We start from the raw sequence: 17,880 nt of genomic DNA, 5'->3' as shown, positions 1-17,880 counted from the left end.
AATGGGGTGCTGCCTGGTTCCCCAAGGGTATCGTTTACGACACTGTCCCCCAGTGTCACTCAGCCCTCGGCACGATTACTTCCACCTTAGCTTGGGGATTCTGGTCCGCGGCGATGCCTTGGGTTTTCCTAACGGGTTTTCACTTCCGTAGGTCGACGTTATAGCTGTCGCTAGCCGGGTTCCGAAGTGTGCCCCAGAATCCTGGAGTCTGGTGCTGTTATTCAGCCTCCTGTCACCGTCCCCTGCGTCTCGTTTACAGAGCGGTCCGGGGCTTTATCATACAACTAAAATACAATTTTGTTAAAAATTCAATTTAATTAAGGGGGTGGAGGGGGATCTCAGTCCACTACTCCAGGGACCAGTCCTCCTCCGTCAGGTCGGGCTGGGTGGGCTCCCCCCGAAGAGGATCCTGAGGGCCCAGGCATCCTCGACGTCGTATAGGGCGAGCGCCTGCTCGCCCTTGGCCTCCAGGGCACGCGCCTGGCACCTCAGAGCGCGGACCCTTCGCGCTCTCTGGGGGTGTCCGGGCCGACACCTCCCTCCCAGCGAGCTCCGCCCTGAAACAAAAAAGAAAAAAACACATTAACATTAAATATATCTATGTTTATAAGAAAATGAGGAAGAAAGGGGTGTATTTGAGGAGAGGACTGGAGGAAAAGTGGTGTCAGGAAGGGAATAAAGGGGTTAGAGAGAGAGAGAGAGAGCCAAAACTTACCCTATAAGCCTCGTGCTCGGCATCCTCCAGCCATTTCCCGGCCCTGGCTTGTAAATCCCTGATGGCGAAAATATTTTCGCCATCCAGGGTTTCACCCTCCGCATCCTCCCAGCGCAGCCACTCGTTGGCTGCCCTGAGGTTTTCCGTCTCCCTCCGGATGGCCGGCATCTGTAAAATAAAAAAACACAATGAATCAAAAATTTAAAAAAAGACAAACAAAATCAACTAAAAAGAAAACAAAAACACGCAGAATGAATTTAACAACTGAAAATGATGAAAAACGAAATATCCAAAAAAACTAAAACAATAACGGAAAGAAAATGAAAAAAACGCGGATTCGATATATAAAAAAAAGTATAACCCTTGACAAGAACATATTAAAAAGTTAGGAAGAGAACCCTCGGACACGAAAAAACTGAAAATTACAAAACCGCGAGAAAAACGTCCCACACCAAAACCGCGCAAACGCGAGGAAAAAACATGCAAAAATAACGAAAAATACACAAAAACTAACCTCGCGAGCGTAATCCTCCTGACACGCTCCTTGGCAGGTGACTTTCACCATTTTAAAAAAAATTTTTAATTAAACAAAAAAACACAAAAACGGAACGAGACACTACAGTCCTCCGGATGTCGATAGTGAAAGAGGGCGAATAGTGGGACCTCACGGTTTGTATAACTTTTGTGACACTATATCGCCCTCAACCCTCTAAACCGTGAGTTAGAGGGAGATGATGGAAAGGATTTATGTAGGAAAGACGAGGAAAGAGTCAAAATTGTACTCTAAACCTTCTAAACAACTAGAAGAAAAGAGACAATAAACGAAAGGATTCGGGACACCGACGAAGAAGAAGACGTGAGAGAAATTTCCCCTAGCTTCTACGAGAAAAAAAAAGGGCTGGCGACAAGAGAGGGAATATTGAGTCTCGCCTAGCAATAAAAAAAAAGTCAAGACATCGCTATTGCAACAAAATTTATGACGTTTATTTCAGCTAACCAAAAAAAATACAAAAATGTTGAATGAATTTTTAAGCCGAACGGTTACTGGGGTATAACGGGATAAAATCAAGACTCTGGAGGGCCAATCCTTCATCATCATCATTGTCGTTCTGATCCAATTGCATCGCAATTTGATTAAGCTCTTTTGGGCGCTGCGGTTGAGTGCATCGCACTTCGTAATCGCCCTCGCGATTCCTTTGTTCTAGATTCACGCCCAACGCGACTACAACGGCCTTGATTTCTTCAATAGTTTTTCGCGGTTCTGAAACGAAAAAAATACAAGATTAGCTTAAGCCAATCTAATCTAAAAATTCGTATGATTGATTGATTAAATATTTACTTGTAGGGGTTGAGGCCGCGGGATTGAATAGTCCATGCTGCGCATATTCACCCTTGCGTTCTAGCATTAAACTAATAACTGATGGAGTGCTGGGAATGATCTCGATCGATGAATCCAATTCCATCATGGTCTCAGGGATGATATCTTTCGATGTGTAGTCCTTGGATCGATTTTTTTCGGATTCGCGAGCTCTAAATCGTTTTTGTTTTTCCTTAGCTGGTTCGCGGCATTTTTCGCGGGCGATAAAGTCAGCATTCTTTTTTTCCGCGAGCTTTAAACGTTTTTCGCGAGCCTGTATTTTTGTCAGATCCTTTTCCTTATCAATATAATTCACTTGATTGAACACATCAAGATCTTGATCTAACATATTAGTCCACAACTTTTTTTCCTCTGTGCTCACTTGACCCTATCGCGATTTTCCGCGCTTTTGCTGGAATGCACATGTCATCACTATCTTCACTGTCTAGGTCATCATTATCTGTATATTTATCGACACATACGCGCACTCTTTTCCCGCGACATTGAGGCTTTTGTCGTCCCTCATACGATTTGCGATCCGCGAGATATTTTTCGAGGGACTCTAAAGCGTAAGTTTCAAAGTGTTTAGAGATTTTTATCATTGCAATGTCTTTTAACGAATGACAAAAAACGCTTCACTCGAATTAACAAGAAAAAAAGCGGTATAGGAAGGCTGCATGGTAAGAGTGGGGGACCGCGCAACATACAAAAACCGCGAGGGTGGGGCGAATGTGTGACGCCGCCGCCGCAGAACTCCCTGCGGTGGGGGATAATGTGTGACGGTTCTAGGTCTGTCATGTGCATAGTGGGGGATTCTGTTCCCTCCACTCTCATACGTAGCGCTATAAAAAGCGGGTGCTTGCCGTCAATTTTATTCAGTCGTCCTAATTTCATCCATTCATTTTTTCAACATGGAAAGTACCCAACAACAGGGATTCAGTGATGCTGAAGCGCATGTGGTATTGTCCCAAGTGATATCTTTGAATAGATCAGAGACAAAACAAATTGGTGTCGGCTTAAAAGTTACGTGTTTCGGTCCATTCGTCCCGGTTGTGTAATTTATGGGCATACGCCCGAAGGACCGTAAGACAACACGATAACTATTCTGCTTTATTTTTCCCGCGTCAGGGTTGGCTTCCTTTCGGTAGCGCTTGCGGAGACGACTGACCAGCTTCCATTTGCTGGTCAGCTCCTCGGCCCTCCACGGATTCGCGCGACGGTAATGTTTGCGGCGCGGTATCGAATCTTGGCAGGCTTTCGTGAGTACCTCTGCCATTCTCTCAACATCCGCTGGGAGATCCAGCGGATAGTTCGCGAGTTTCTCACGGGCCTACTTATCGAAAGTCGCTTCGAACTTTTCCCAGACGGTGCGACGAGTGTTGAACCGCATGGTGGGGCCCTCGCCGACCCCTGAGCTATTGACGCGCTGTGGGGAACTCCGGATCGCCAACTGAAAACTAACAGACGTGTGGTCACTGGTGGACCACTCGTCCTGCAACCGGCATGCACGTATGAATTTATACATCCCAGGGAAGGCCAGGGTGATGTCGATGAACGACGTACCTACGGCATCCCTGAAGTTTGGGCGCTGACTGGCATCATTCGCGACGCGGAGACCGAAGGACTCGATGAGCTCACCCCAGAGGACACCACCGTCGGTGGTCCTGGGGCTCCAGAGGGAGTGTTGGGCGTTGGCATCTGCCGCCACCAGAACGCGGCAACCCCTGAGACACGTCAGGACCTTCTCAAGCTGCCTCAGGTGGACCTCTATATCGTCCGAGTACTGAAAATAACTCGAGAGAACGAAGAACGATCCACCGAGAACGCAGGCTTCAGTACAAACGCAATGTGCTGTGTTTAACAGCGATCCGTAAGGAATCTCCACCATGGAGTTGCACGCAACGACGGCCGCCCACGCTCAGACCGTTGAGCACGCGGCAATACGCATGCCGAGTCCTAGGCCTCGGATGGTCCAGCTGTTCCCCTCACGAATGGCATATGGCTCTTGTAGCAACAGTATATCCAGACGTTCTTTGCGAACTAGCTGGAAGACCTCCCCGGTTACTGCAATTGAGCGGGACATGTTCAATTGTAGCATCCTAATGTCGCGGTGCGCGCCCGGTCCCTCGATCGTGGGTGTCCGGGGAGGATGATCTATTGGAACGATGGGTACCGGTGAGTCTCACGGTGACGACGCCATCCCTATCGATCCTAATTACGCTAACGTGGCACTCACAAATCCTACCCAATAACTGAGTAGACTCAGTGGTTGATGGTGTGGAAGATACAGGCGTTGGCTGGCTCGCTTGCTCAGTCAATCCCTCGTTTTTTGCGACGTCATCTTGGATAGCGTGAAGACTGTAACCTTTCCCTGATCGGGAGAGCAGTACCCAGGCCCACGGCGGGCGACTACGAACCCTTGAGGGCACCACCCTCCTTGGGTCTCTTGATGTAGTCACTGGAGAGGTTTCTCTGGCATGCTGAAAGGCGATGCACAGACTTCGCCGCACGACGGATGCATTATTGTGCCCCCCCGGAGATCGGATTGGGGGCAGCTTAGACTCCTGAATGAATTTGCGACAATGCCGTACCGTGGTTGAAGGTAGACGATACGGTCGCCGGCCGTGCCAAAAGGCAAGAGCTGCAAAATAAAAAGTAAGAAAATATGTGTATAAAATTCACGCACGATTGAAGTGAAACTTCTTGGCCATAGATTGTTAAAAAATTTTGTCTTTATGTTTTGTGATTTTGATGTAAAACATCTATAGGCTCACTTGTAAACCGAATCATTGGCGTGGCGAGGCTTGCCGTGGCGACGGGTCACCGCGCAATACTAAGGTATAGCTATATACAGGGTGCTCTGAGATAGGATGCGGCTGGTGAACAGGCATGTTTTGGGGGTGTTTGAAACGTAGACATTTAGCGCCCAAATAGCAATGAAGGCCCCCGGTCAGGCCAAAAGTTCGACAGCGACACCTCGGGTCATTAGGCCCCGAGCTGACCCCGGAAGTACCGAAACTCGTTCAGTTCATCGTAGATCATCATCGAGCGCGGTAACGTTTAGCAACCCCAGATAATCCTCGTGTAATTTAGTACATCACCGAGTACATCTCCGGCACAATTAAACTGCATAATTAGCCAGTTTGTGCAGAGTTAATCACCAGTGACAATTAATAGTGTTTACAATAAATCATCCCTACTAGAAATTTGGCTCGGCAAACCGTCCGGTCCGACTATGGCACGCCGAACGTCATGTTTGGCGCTAGTACGGTCAGCCGAATCTGGCCCGGATAAGGCGCGTTACGCGTTTTTGATGTCCGGGCCGGACAATCTTAACCGTATTTGTGCCACATACGGCAATCAGGTGAGGCCCTGATTCGGCTCTGAGTCGGTGCCGAAGGAAAGTGAAAACTACAATGTATTTATATTTGTTTATATTTATTTTGAACGTTTGAAAAGGAACAGTATCATATGAAAAAAATTGTATTATTAAATCCATTCATTCCATTTTTTGCATTTTTCTCAATGAAACTATATGATGAAAATGTACGTATTAGCAAAGCATTATTGCAGATTAGAACCTATATTTTTGAACATTCTTCCTTTGAAAAATAATACGTAATCTTTTTTTAAACTTTTTCTAACATCAACATCAATAACATTAATTTCTACTATTAATGGATAAAATGGCTTTCCTAGACGAATTCAGTTGTTTTTTTTCCATAAAGCTAGTCGCCATTTCTTTCGTCTCTTCGACTGTTTGTAACAATCTCATCTTCTGCTAATATCTCTGCCATGAATGCGTCGCCATACTCTGGATTGATTGGTTCCTTCAACTTAGTGCGTTTAGCTCGACGAGATCGTCCACCATCCCAGTCTCCAGAATTGTTCAAAGCCCCACTTAATGCAACATTGAAAGTCTTACGTTCCAAAGGTTCTTTTTTAGATCCAAAATTTAAACCAAAAACAGCTGAGGAAAAAATAATGTTCGAAGTGATCATTCTTCGGAGAAAGTGCTCAAAATAATTAAATGGTTATCTTAATAAAAGTGCTCTTACCAATAAGACAACCATAAAATTTCAGATTCTTGAACAGCTCTTTGCCCTGCACCTTTTTCAAAGGGGTCATCTTATTTCCCACTTGTTGTGTGAGAAATTTGCGAAGAACTACGCCCAAATTTCGCGAGAGTGAAAGCTCTTTGTTGATGCACTTATGCACCTTCATGCACTGAAAAAATGTGATTCCGTCATATTTCAGATTTAAAAATCTCAAACTAAAGATTTTTTGAAAGATTAAATAGACAATTTTAAGGATGGAATTGAATCTTGAAAATTTGTATAGAAATTTGTTTGGAATGCAAAAATTGGAATTTTAAAATCGTTACTTTACTCTATGCCTAGCATTAATTTCAAATGTTTTAAGCCCTCAAACAAAGATTTTTTTTGCGATGTGTGATAAATCGCCATGCTGATGAAAAAACTCACAATTTTTTTCCTGTAAGACTTATCCTCTTCCAATTGCTTGTCAAAAGCTCTCAATTCTTCCAGAGTCTTACACGGTAGTTTGAATCCATCTCTGGCCTCATCTCCTTATGATTCTGTACCAAATCCATCGATTAATTGGCTTGGATGGGGGGCACTTCTTAGATGAGTTATTTCATTTTTCATCTCTACAAATTGACCCTTCAGACGATCTATTTTGTGTCCAATCATACGCACTTGTCGGCAACACATGATCATGATTTCCTTTAAATCTTTTTCTACATAAAAAAAAAAACAGAGTAGAATTACATAAAAATGTAAAGTTAAATAAAAATAACAATCAAACGACGAAAAATGCTAAGAATAAAACGTACTTTCATCTTCCAATCCATCATCATCTAAATCTTTAATAGGTCTGGAGAACGAGGCTGGTGATTGCCTTGGCTTTGTAAGATTGATGCCTGAACTCTTAAGCTTCCGCATTGTGACTCTATTGCCGATATCCTTCAGCGGCGATCTTGGACTAGAACTGCCTATCGGCTTTGGGGATGTCAAAAGTGAAAAGTGGGACGAAATTGAAGAGCTCATAGATAGAGTTTGAGTTGAAATATTTAAAGCTTCTGAGGATTCGTGAATCATCTGTGGAGTAGCTAGCCATTGTTCACCATCTCTTCGATCTCTGGAAGGTCCCAGGACGATCGCATCCTCAGGTTGATCTTTTCGATTTATTTCTGATCGAACAATGATTGCGTCCACTTCAACATGCTTTGAGGCTTTACGCATCGCCGTTAATCGAGATACGCGGTAGCGTATCGGCCAAGTACACGTTTCATACGCGAATCATCGCCGAACGCTACCAAGTATCTATACACCTCACAACTTCCCCTTCCACTACCTCCAATCCTTTTTTCTCACTTAATAACATTATGCGATAATTTAGGTGAAAACTGCCCTTAGTTACGTAATATACATCGCGTATCAGCTTTCCAGCGAACCAACTATCGTTTTTATTTATGGAATATTAAGGAAAATATGCGCATAGCAACGAGCTAACATGCACATTTCTCGAGTTTTTATTATGTCGATCACTAAACGGCTACATTGGAGCCGCTCAGTTGGCAACGCGCAGTGTAGTGTACTATAGTGAAATACCTAATCGTGATTGGCCATTCGCTAGTAAGACGCTGGCGATTTTTTTTGTCCCTAGATAAAAGTGTACAGTGCAGTGAAGTGTTGGTGAATGCATCGTCTATTGTTTTTTCAGTGTATCAACATGGCCGACAAAAATCTTAATAACATCGCACCTCTGGCAGTTATGGAGACTAACGACGACCTGGTAAGTTTTCCAATATATAAATCGTTAATTATTAAGTTATCCGCGTCAACATTCGGAGACCATTGAGCTATGTGATCCATTTATTGCATATGTTTTTAGAGGGGGAAAACCACCGGCGCCCGTCGACGGTTCTTAGGTTAAAATTTCAGACGGAAATATGCGTTTGTAATTTCCGAAAAATAAAAATAAAATAGCTGTATTTTTAATTGATGAAGTAAAACAAATAATTGTTAACATTAATTCAACTATTTAGTGTTATTTATACTGGATTCCATACTGGAATCGTGTATGAATAATAAATCAGGATATTCATCAAAAAAAAATCATTCATCATAAAGGGTATTTTCTTGACAATATTTTTCATTATCAAAATTTAGTAACGACGTTAAGAAAGAGCATAGATAAAGTTTTGAACTAAAATTTAATTTTTTCAATTCAAAGAATCCTGGGCCAGCGCATGCCACCGTCTCCACCCTCACCTCCAGCTTGTTCACCACAACGCCAGCCTTCGCCGGGACCGGCACCAAGGGAGCAAGAGGATCCTCCTCAACCTTCGGTATTCGATCCTAATGTACTCGTCCAGCACGTGGAACTCTTAGGCAGGCAGATTGCTGATATGCAGAGGCAGATGCTTCTTGAGAGGCAACCTCCTGCTCCATTGGTGCAGGATCCTCAGGAGCCTGCCCCAAGAGGTAGGGGCAGAGGTGCCTCTAGGGGTAGGCCCAGAGCTGGGAGAAATCTCGGCCAGAGGAACGCTCGGTATGGGCCTTTTTTTTTGTAAATTTAAAAAATCCTGCAATTTAATGGAGATAGCTACATTTTTATAAAGACCTGTAATTTTCTTTCTGTTCTACGACTGTAAAGTTTCCATGAAAATTTTGCTATCTCTTCTACATTCAGAGATATGGTATGGTATTGGTCTTATCTTATGTAATTCTAATCACCTTTCCTCTAGATACTGGAGGGGACGTTATTACCAGAATAGGTCCCGTCAAGGAAGAGGAGCTTCCTTCAACTTTTTTTATAGGGATTGACGAGCAATCTTGTTGCCGTGTCCGGTCCTCATTCCACATACTTCTTCGATCCCCACGGTGAGTCTAAATTCACTTCACTCAATGTCAATGACTTAGTTAGCCTCACAGTAATGACTTAATAATTTTTCTTTTTCTGTTGCAGATGTCTATTTTTCATTATTGAAAATTTAATTTAAAAGCCAAAGTTCCAACTTAATAGTTTAAGTTGGCTGAATGTCGTACCTCAGGAATATTGTGATAATATAAAGAAAAGTCTGTTAATAATTATTATTAAATATAAAATCATCTATGTCCACGTTAAATATGAGTCTAGTTAAAATGTAATATAGCGTAACATTGTTAATGATGAAATATAATTATAAGAAAAACTTAAACATACGAAGGTATTTGAAAATGTGAAATATTAAGTAGACAATAGAAAAAAAGACTGTTTATGTAAAATAAGAAAAGTAGGTGATCACCGGAGACAAGAAGTTTGTGATGAATTTGACAATAAAAAAAAATAATGGACCTTATAAAATGTCTAAACTAATTTTTTTGCGTTCCTTTTTCTCATTGTATTTTTCTTGTATACTTGTCCAGTTTTCTTTTTTATTTATTCAAATGTGATCTTGTTGATATACCTAACTTAAAGAAACCCCTAGGAATACCAATATCTGCGGTCAAAATTAGAATAGGCTACCGGGGTAAGGGATAGGAAAAAAAAGTTAGAAGGAAAAATATTCAAAAGATATATATATTTCTCATGACAAAATAAAAAACAATACATTTCACTAAAGACTTCTTAACATTAGTATAAAAGTTCCTTTATGTGAAAAAACATGAAAAATATATTTGATATAGTGTTAAACCGAGCCGATACATGCCACCTATCCATGAACACATCAGTACACCTAACCAACAGGGGCATGTACCGGTATCAACAATTAGCCTATGAAACTAAAAAAAAAATACTGCAAGTGTGGACGGCTCGATTAGTGAAGGTGCTGCCTAGGTTTCAAATCGGCTTTGAACAATCCTTCATCCTTCAATGCTACTCTAAACATCCGCTCAGTCGTCATCACTCCAGCTCTCGTATGGCCTACAAAAAAATGCAATTACCTAGAAACTTCCTAACATTAATACAATCATTCATTTGGGTGAAAAACCTTGAAATATTTTTGGTAAACTATTAAAAATAGCTCATACGTGCCAACTGTCCATGAAGACGTCAGTACAGCTAACCAAGGGCGGCATGTACCGGCACCAACGATTAGCCTATGAAAAGAATTTAAAAATGAAAAAATACTCCACGTGTGAACAGATGAACAAGGAAAGGTGCTTAGATTTCGAGATTGAAATCCCGTTTGGACAACCCTTCATCCTTCAATCCCACCCCCAACATCCACTCACTCAACATCACTCCCGCTCTCGTATGGTCTACAGAAAAAATTGAAAATAGTCGATACATGCCAACTGTCCAGGAAGACATCGGTACAGCTAACTAAGAGGGGCATGTACCGGCGGCAACAATTAGGCTATCAAAACAATTTGAGAATGAAAAAGTACTTTACGTGTGGACAGCTGAACAAGGAAAGGTGCTTAGATTTCGAGATTGAAACCCCGTTTGGACAACCCTTTATCCTTCAATCCCACCCCCAACATCCACTCACTCATCATCACTCCAGCTCTCGTATAGTCTACAGGAAAAAGTGAAAATAGGCGATACATGCCAACTGTCCAGGAAGAAATCGGTACAGCTAACTCAGAGAGGCATGTACAGGCGGCAACAATTAGACTATCAAAACAATTTGAGAATGAAAAAGTACTCAACGTGTGAACAGCTGAACAAGGAAAGGTGCTTAGATTTCGAGATTGAAACCCCGTTTGGACAACCCTTCATCCTTCAATTCCACCTCCAACACCCACTCACTCCTCATCACTTCAGCTTTCGTATGGCCTACAAAAAAAATACAATTAACAAGAAACTTCTTAACATTAATACAAAAATTCATTTGGCTGAAAAACCCTGAAATATATTTGGTTGACTATTAAAAATAGCTCATACATGCCAACTGTCCATGAAGACATCAGTACAGCTAACCAAAGGCGGCATGTACCGGCACCAACAATTAGTCTATGAAAAGAATTTAAAAATTAAAAATCACTCCACGTGTGAACAGCTGAACAAGGAAAGGTGCTTAGATTTCGAGATTGAAATCCCGTTTGGACAACCCTTCATCCTTCAATCGCACCCCCAACATCCACTCACTCATCATCACTCCAGCTCTCGTATAGTCTACAGGAAAAAGTAAAAATAGGCGATACATGCCAACTGTTCAGGAAGACATCGGTACAGCTAACCAAGAGGGGCATGTACCGGCGGCAACAATTAGCCTATGAAAACAATTGAAAAATGAACAAATACTCCACGTGCGGACAGCTGAATAAGGAAAGGTGCTTAGATTTCGAGATTGAAACCCCGTTTGGAGAACCCGTCATGCTTCAATCCCACCCCCAACATCCACTCACTCATCATCACTAGCTCTCGTATAGTCTACAGAGAAAATTAAAAATAGTCGATACATGCCAACTGTATAGGAAGACATCGGTTTAGCTAACCAAGCGCGGCATGGACCGGCATCAACAACTAGCCTATGAAAAGAATTTAACAATGAAAAAATATTCCACGTGTGAACAGCTGAACAAGGAAAGGTGCTTAGATTTCGAGATTGAAACCTCGTTTGGACAACCCTTCATCCTTCAATTCCACCCCCAACACCCACTCACTCCTCATCATTTCAGCTCTTCTATGGTCTACAGAAAAAAAGGAGAAATAACCCAAATACTTACGCCAAGACGAAACTACCCCCACATCGCTCCGCATGCCGAGGGACCCAAGAGAAGAACTTAGCATCAGGAGGACGCTTAATCATGCGGATGGACTGCTTGCCACAACGATCGCAGATGTACAGCTTATCTAGCCCCATCTTCCGCAACTTTACCCAGTCGATGTCCCCATCGTCCTCGATGTTACAGCCCAACGCCGTATTCAGCCGGAGAACCTCCTTTTTCCAGTTCGCCCCATGGCACTGATTCTCCCAACGGTTCCCCAATAAAACGTCCACGAATGCGTGGCACATCTCGTGGACCAACACCCTCACCAGGACAGTCCGGCTGAGTTCTGCGGAGAAGAGGCACTCCTGTAGCATTATTTTCTTCCGCAGAAAATCGGTGAAACCAAAGGCATCTTTGCAGCCCTTAGTCCTCCACACGGTGTATCCTCGGAGTTTCCCGTCGAAGAACCGCTCATTCAGGAGTCTCATTAATCCACGGTAGTCGGGATTATCCCCCATGACTCTCCCCACGTACTCTACTAAACCCACAGGCACCACCACATCTCCGAGAGGGCGATCGCACCTAAAGAGGTTTACACGGGGCTGTTTTCGAAACATCGTCATCCACTCCCTCCTGGCACCTTTCACCTGAAATAAGCACATCTAACCTATAATTTCAACCGGAGGCCAATCGCGAAGGCCACAGTACCCATCACCAAGGAAATACCCATTTAAAAGAAAATCCAAGTATAATTACCTTAGAGTTCATCACGAAAGCGTCAAAATCACAAAAACTTGTTATAATTCGCAAAAACGATACACTTGCGTTACCACGTGCCCGGTAACCGGAAATGCAAATAGCCACAAGGGATATTTAACCGTGACATAATCCAGTGACCCAGTGCCTCTAACGGCAGTACCCACCTAGTAATTAGATTAGCCACGCCCACTAGTCACCGACACCTGTTGACTAGAAGCGCGCGCAAACTGAAACTAATTTAAATAATGAGGTCCCTCCTACCAAGAAAGCCTTCCTCGATTTAATAATGGGAGGTTTTCTCCACGGGGGCTGTAATTTCTAAATCTTTCAAAGGGGTTCCACACCAACCCTTATTCCAAAATGAAATTCACTTATTTCAATGCACTAATTGTGAGGCGTACTCGTCGGTCAAACGGGTCGCGAGCCAGAGTGTTGGTAATTTTCGGAGACCGTCAGTAATGTTCGAATTTTTAAATTTTGGCGCTCAATTAGCTAAGGGGGCGCCACTATCCTTCTGGTAGCTCAACTAGAGCATAACAACATGTCAGTGCAGTGTCAGTGCAGTGTTATGTGGTAATTCAGTGTGTTGTTATAGAGTAAGGTTTTTTAAATTAATTAAGAAAAAATTCAATTATTTCAATGCACTAATTGTGAGGCGTACTCGTCGGTCAAACGGGTCGCGAGCCAGAGTGTTGGTAATTTTCGGAGACCGTCAGTAATGTTCGAATTTTTAAATTTTGGCGCTCAATTAGCTAAGGGGGCGCCACTATCCTTCTGGTAGCTCAACTAGAGCATAACAACATGTCAGTGCAGTGTCAGTGCAGTGTTATGTGGTAATTCAGTGTGTTGTTATGGAGTAAGGTTTTTTAAATTAATTAAGAAAAAATTCAATTATTTCAATGCACTAATTGTGAGGCGTACTCGTCGGTCAAACGGGTCGCGAGCCAGAGGGTTGGTAATTTTCGGAGACCGTCAGTAATGTTCGAATTTTTAAATTTTGGCGCTCAATTAGCTAAGGGGGCGCCACTATCCTTCTGGTAGCTCAACTAGAGCATAACAACATGTCAGTGCAGTGTCAGTGCAGTGTTATGTGGTAATTCAGTGTGTTGTTATAGAGTAAGGTTTTTTAAATTAATTAAGAAAAAAAATAAGCTAATTCTGTCGACTCAAGATCGTGTTTTAATTGTAGGTGATCTGGTGACGACTTCTATCTCCAGCCGAAGCGTTTCAGGTTCCTAACCTATCTTTTGTATTAACTATCTTTCTTTTTTTATCAGCCATAGTATTTTATTCTCGAATTCTTCTTTTGATTTTGTCATTCTTTCAGTTTTTTCTTATTAAATCTTCTACTATTTCGCGTTTTTCTTATTTATTCTTTTTTTTCTCATTCTTACTTTTCTGCTTTCCTTTAATTTATTATTTTATTTTATTTTTTTAGTAAGTAGTAAATTGTTCTTTTATTCTCTGTTTTATTTTATTGTTTTAGTAAATAGTAAATTGTTATTTTCTTCTTGGCAGTCTTTCCAAAGAGCAAGTCCTGCCTATTTTGTTCTCAACTTCCAGCTTTTTCTTAGCTCGTGTCAGCTTTTAAGCAGCTGTACGGTTTGTTCAGCTATTTCTCAGCTGTGTCGTTGACATATTCACCTCCTTTTAGCTGTTGGTCCTCTAATTTTCAGCTTTTCACAAGCTGTATTTTCAGCTTCTCTAAGCTGTTATTATTTTTTATTCAGCTTTCGTAAGCTGTCTCCCTCAGCTGAATACAGCTGTTGCTATAATATTTTCAGCTATTCACAAGCTGTGTTTATTATATTCATTATATGTTAATGTGCGGTAGTATTATTGTTAAGTGTGTACAATTTCATTCACCAAGCGTGACTGAATAAATTGAATAAATTGAATAAATCTTGAGACCTAATTGTTGTAGTTCATTCAATCATGCCTTTGTTCAATCGCAATTTAATATTAACAAGGGGACGAGAAGGTTGGTTATCTGATGATGAGATTGATTACTTTGCGCAATTACTTCATCAGCAATTCCAATTTGAATTTCGAGAATCTTGGAAATTCCAGCTACCTGGTCTTATGGAACCGATCAATTCCTGTAAGAAACACGTACATTTGTTGCATAGTATGAGTGGAAATTTTTCAGATAAAGACGCCGGAGAAATGCGTAATGGGCACTGGATTTGTACGTATTATGACGGAAATTCTATCTATATTTATGATTCCGATAATAGACGCAAACTTGACCCAAAACATATTGAGTATTTAAAAGCCCTATACCCATTTTACCCAATGGATATACTGGGCGTAAAGTTCTGTGCAGTTCAACAACAACAAAATATGGATGACTGTGGACTTTTTGCAATAGCTTTTGCCGTATCGATTGCGTTCGGCAAAGACCCTGGAACGATAAAATATGATGCGTTGAGAATGCGAGCGCATTTATTGCGCATTTTTGATAGTTGCAAAATCTCCGAGTTCCCAGTTCTCAGGGATTCTTCGGTGCGAATTGGGGCCACACCAAAAAAACCGACCAATATCCACAAATGGAGAAAAAGAATTCGCATCACTTCTAGAAGAAGATAAAGAAAATCTGCAGGCGAATGACCAGCAAACCATGGTAAAGGATGATCAGAATCTTCCGCAATATATCGACCAAAATCAAACCGCTGATAGTCGTTTGCAAGGACAGAAAAACCAATCAGCCGCGATGGAGGTTGATAATGGCAATAACGTGAGCAATGGGCGTTTCATTGACGTATGTCAATCTAAACGCGTTTTCAATGAAACGTCATTTGGAAAGTCCAAAGACCAAGAACCCCCAATAAAAAAACGTCGCCGGGCCACGAAAGGGTGCCAAGTACCGGTTTCTCCGCTTGGTCTCGAGTGGATTGCGATAATTCGTAGATCTGAACAACTCACAAGTGAACACATGGAATTTTTTGGGAAATTGCTATCAAATGCTTCCGATTATTGTCATCAAGATACATTATTTTTGCAGAGGCCCGAGCGAATTGCACCCATACTTCCTGCACAGAAAAATATTCAGATTCTATATAGTAATGATAATTTCCAGAAAGGAGAGTATGGACATTGGGTGTGTTCTTGGTATGATGGTAGGGATATTTTTATCTATGACTCATTGAACCGGCGCTCATTGCATCACGATCACGAAAAATTTCTGCGCTCTCTTTATCCTTTCTTCAGTATCTCGAATAATTCTGTACGATTCATATCAGTACAAAATCAATTGAATCATGTTGACTGTGGTGTATTTGCCATAGCGTTTGCAGTATCGTTATTATTTAGGCAAAAACCGGAGTATATCAGGTATGATTACTCACTAATGCGTGACCACCTGATCAATATGTTTCAGGCAATGAAGATCACCCAATTTCCTCATACGTCCAATTCCAATCCACCGACATTCTTATCGTTACATCAAATTCAACAAAAAGAACGGAAGGCATATCAAGTACGTAGCTGTAGGGACAAAAAGACTTTAAATATTACTGATTGTGTTCAGAGCGTGAGGGCGAAGAATCTATCTTCACCTTCACATATAGATGAAGAGAGAATAAATGATTTAGGCGAGTACTCTACACACATTCAATTAGACATGCCATGTAGAGAAATAGGTTCTCAGTCATTACTGCATGATGTGGATAGGAATAAATCTAAAGAGATTGCCGGACTGGCAACAGTTGAGAAGAATGATATTTCTCTAAGAGAACATTCGAGCAAAGAAGAACGCAGAAATCTCATCGATTTGAAGCCAAGAAAAGTTACATTCAATGAAAAGCATAGGAAAGTGTCCGAAAAAACCACGAAAAAATCTCAAATTTCATTTATTGTAAAGAAAGGTACTTGTATGGATCGCAAAGCGAAGCCGGAAACAATTCCAACTAAAGTCTGTTCTGAGCAATGCGTAGAAGAATTGACAAAGATAATCAGCGAAATGGAGGGAACTGTTCATGCTGAAAGTAAGCTAGAAGCTCAAAGGATAATAAAATGGTGTGTAGAACAACGAAAGAATTACTTGAAGAATTTGAATCATTGGGCGGATACACTTCGAAAAAATGCAGATCATCATCTTACTCAGACGAATGGTAATAAAAATGGAAATAAAATAGTTGATCTTTGCGGAAAATCGAGGCATACAGCATCGACAGAATCCTTCTTTTCCGAAATGATTTATGTGTTTCAAATCCCTAAGAAATTCAAAATTGAAATGAATTCGAAGGGACAGGCAATGAATATATTACCCCTGATGAGAAATAGAAGAAAATATATACAATGGGTATGCAATGAGTATTGTAAAGTACAGCAGAGTGAAAGCTTACTGGGAGATTACCAAAAGTTTCTTGAAACTTTGGCAGCGCAAAAATTCCGTAATTCAGAGAATTTTTAAAAAGTTGCTTTCCAAAACATTCAGAAGACAAGTTAGGACATTCAGCCCATTGTTATCTTGAACAAAATCCATGTGACTCTTTATTGTCTTCTTTGGAAATGCTATCATCCCACTTTCCAAGTGTGAGAAATCTTAAAAGACTCCTGTATAAACTCGATGAAACATTTAAAAAGGTAGAAGATTTAGATGATGCTTTGGATTCAATGAACTTAGCTAAATTGAGACAGATCTCAAATGAGATGAAAAAATCAGGCCAATCCTTTGACCCACGTTCGACAGGGATCGATGATTTAGATGAAGATGAAATACAGTCCAAGCATAAAAGTGCTTTCCTAGCCCTGAACGTGCGAGGTATGGCTGAATACGCTTGTATGTCGTGTCAGAAACTGCACTCAAAATCTTCCGTTAGAGTGATCAATAGATTACATAGTCCAATCCCATCGAAGTATTGGGAAGACTTACAAAATTTTGTGAAAGAGCATACGTATTTCTCGAGCGACTTTATATGTGATTATTGTTTAGCAAAATTGCGTAAGAATAAACTACCACCAATTTGTATATTTAACAATACTAATGTCGGTGATGTTCCAGATGAAATCAAGAATTTGAATGATTACGAGAGAATACTCATCCAGAGAGCGAAGGTATTTCAAGTTATACAAAGAGCGGGAACCATTTCAAAAAGAAACATACCACATTCCATGCGAGTCCAAAAATTGGTGGGTCAAACATTTCACTTACCGTTACCAATTTCAGAAACTTTGGGGAAAATAGCTTCAACAACTGATCCGATTAATAAAGATCACCAACTACACATTTTAATTAGAGGAATCCCTAACAAAGCTAAGGTCGTTTGGCAAAACCTAGTCAATCTGGAGAAAATATACACAGCCCTCAAATGGTTACAACGTAATAATCCGCTCTACGCAAATATTAAATTGCCTGAATCAGCTCAAAATTTGATGGA

General features: G+C 41.3%; 3 protein-coding genes and 1 long non-coding RNA gene across 13 annotated transcripts in view; 1 reads left to right on the top strand and 3 right to left on the bottom strand.

Annotated features, from left to right (window-relative positions):
* Window positions 1–1,702: 1,702 nt before the first annotated feature.
* LOC135164323 (uncharacterized) lies at window positions 1,703–2,698 on the bottom strand. Its single transcript, XM_064124563.1, has 2 exons — window positions 2,055–2,698; window positions 1,703–1,976 (listed from the first exon to the last, which is right to left on the bottom strand). Exons 1-2 carry the CDS (start codon window positions 2,419–2,421, stop codon window positions 1,744–1,746), a joined length of 600 nt encoding a protein of 199 aa, XP_063980633.1. The 5' UTR covers window positions 2,422–2,698; the 3' UTR covers window positions 1,703–1,743.
* Window positions 2,699–5,854: 3,156 nt separating this feature from the next.
* Window positions 5,855–7,497, bottom strand: LOC135164280 (uncharacterized). The gene is made up of 4 exons (XM_064124473.1): window positions 6,928–7,497; window positions 6,557–6,831; window positions 6,131–6,299; window positions 5,855–6,042 (listed from the first exon to the last, which is right to left on the bottom strand). Exons 1-2 carry the CDS (start codon window positions 7,334–7,336, stop codon window positions 6,662–6,664), a joined length of 579 nt encoding a protein of 192 aa, XP_063980543.1. The 5' UTR covers window positions 7,337–7,497; the 3' UTR covers window positions 5,855–6,042; window positions 6,131–6,299; window positions 6,557–6,661.
* Window positions 7,498–8,355: 858 nt separating this feature from the next.
* LOC135164640 (uncharacterized) lies at window positions 8,356–9,101 on the top strand. Its single transcript, XR_010299351.1, has 3 exons — window positions 8,356–8,648; window positions 8,845–8,980; window positions 9,066–9,101. It is a non-coding gene; the product is annotated as an uncharacterized LOC135164640 (long non-coding RNA).
* A 369-nt stretch (window positions 9,102–9,470) lies between these two features.
* The window catches only part of LOC135164261 (uncharacterized), a 59,965-nt gene continuing 51,555 nt past the window's right edge, over window positions 9,471–17,880 (bottom strand). For 5 of the 10 annotated variants that reach the window (XM_064124434.1, XM_064124435.1, XM_064124436.1 and 2 more), the window contains 2 exons: window positions 11,756–12,387; window positions 10,844–11,039 (listed from right to left, as the gene is read on the bottom strand). In XM_064124434.1, the coding sequence (XP_063980504.1) occupies window positions 10,901–11,039; window positions 11,756–12,387 (771 nt within the window). In that variant the 3' untranslated portion in view covers window positions 10,844–10,900. Of the gene's footprint in view, window positions 11,040–11,755; window positions 12,388–17,880 lie in introns of all 10 variants that reach the window. The other 5 variants (XR_010299260.1, XM_064124442.1, XM_064124440.1 and 2 more) reach the window with 5 other exon arrangements.

This window comes from Diachasmimorpha longicaudata, chromosome 7 (assembly GCF_034640455.1).
Source record: "Diachasmimorpha longicaudata isolate KC_UGA_2023 chromosome 7, iyDiaLong2, whole genome shotgun sequence".
NCBI classification, from domain to species: domain Eukaryota; kingdom Metazoa; phylum Arthropoda; class Insecta; order Hymenoptera; family Braconidae; genus Diachasmimorpha; species Diachasmimorpha longicaudata.
Note: the sequence above shows the minus strand (reverse complement) of the source record. Positions and strands in the feature narration are given on the sequence as shown.

Excerpts from the sequence above, each read along its gene's own strand:
- LOC135164280 (XM_064124473.1), bottom strand. The coding sequence starts at position 7,336 with ATGCGTAAAGCCTCAAAGCATGTTGAAGTGGACGCAATCATTGTTCGA. Across the intron at positions 6,832-6,927 it reads TGATGGATTGGAAGATGAAA|AAAAAGATTTAAAGGAAATC; the intron begins GTACGTTTTATT and ends TTTTTTATGTAG.
- LOC135164323 (XM_064124563.1), bottom strand. The coding sequence starts at position 2,421 with ATGTTAGATCAAGATCTTGATGTGTTCAATCAAGTGAATTATATTGAT. Across the intron at positions 1,977-2,054 it reads CGCGGCCTCAACCCCTACAA|AACCGCGAAAAACTATTGAA; the intron begins GTAAATATTTAA and ends TTTTCGTTTCAG.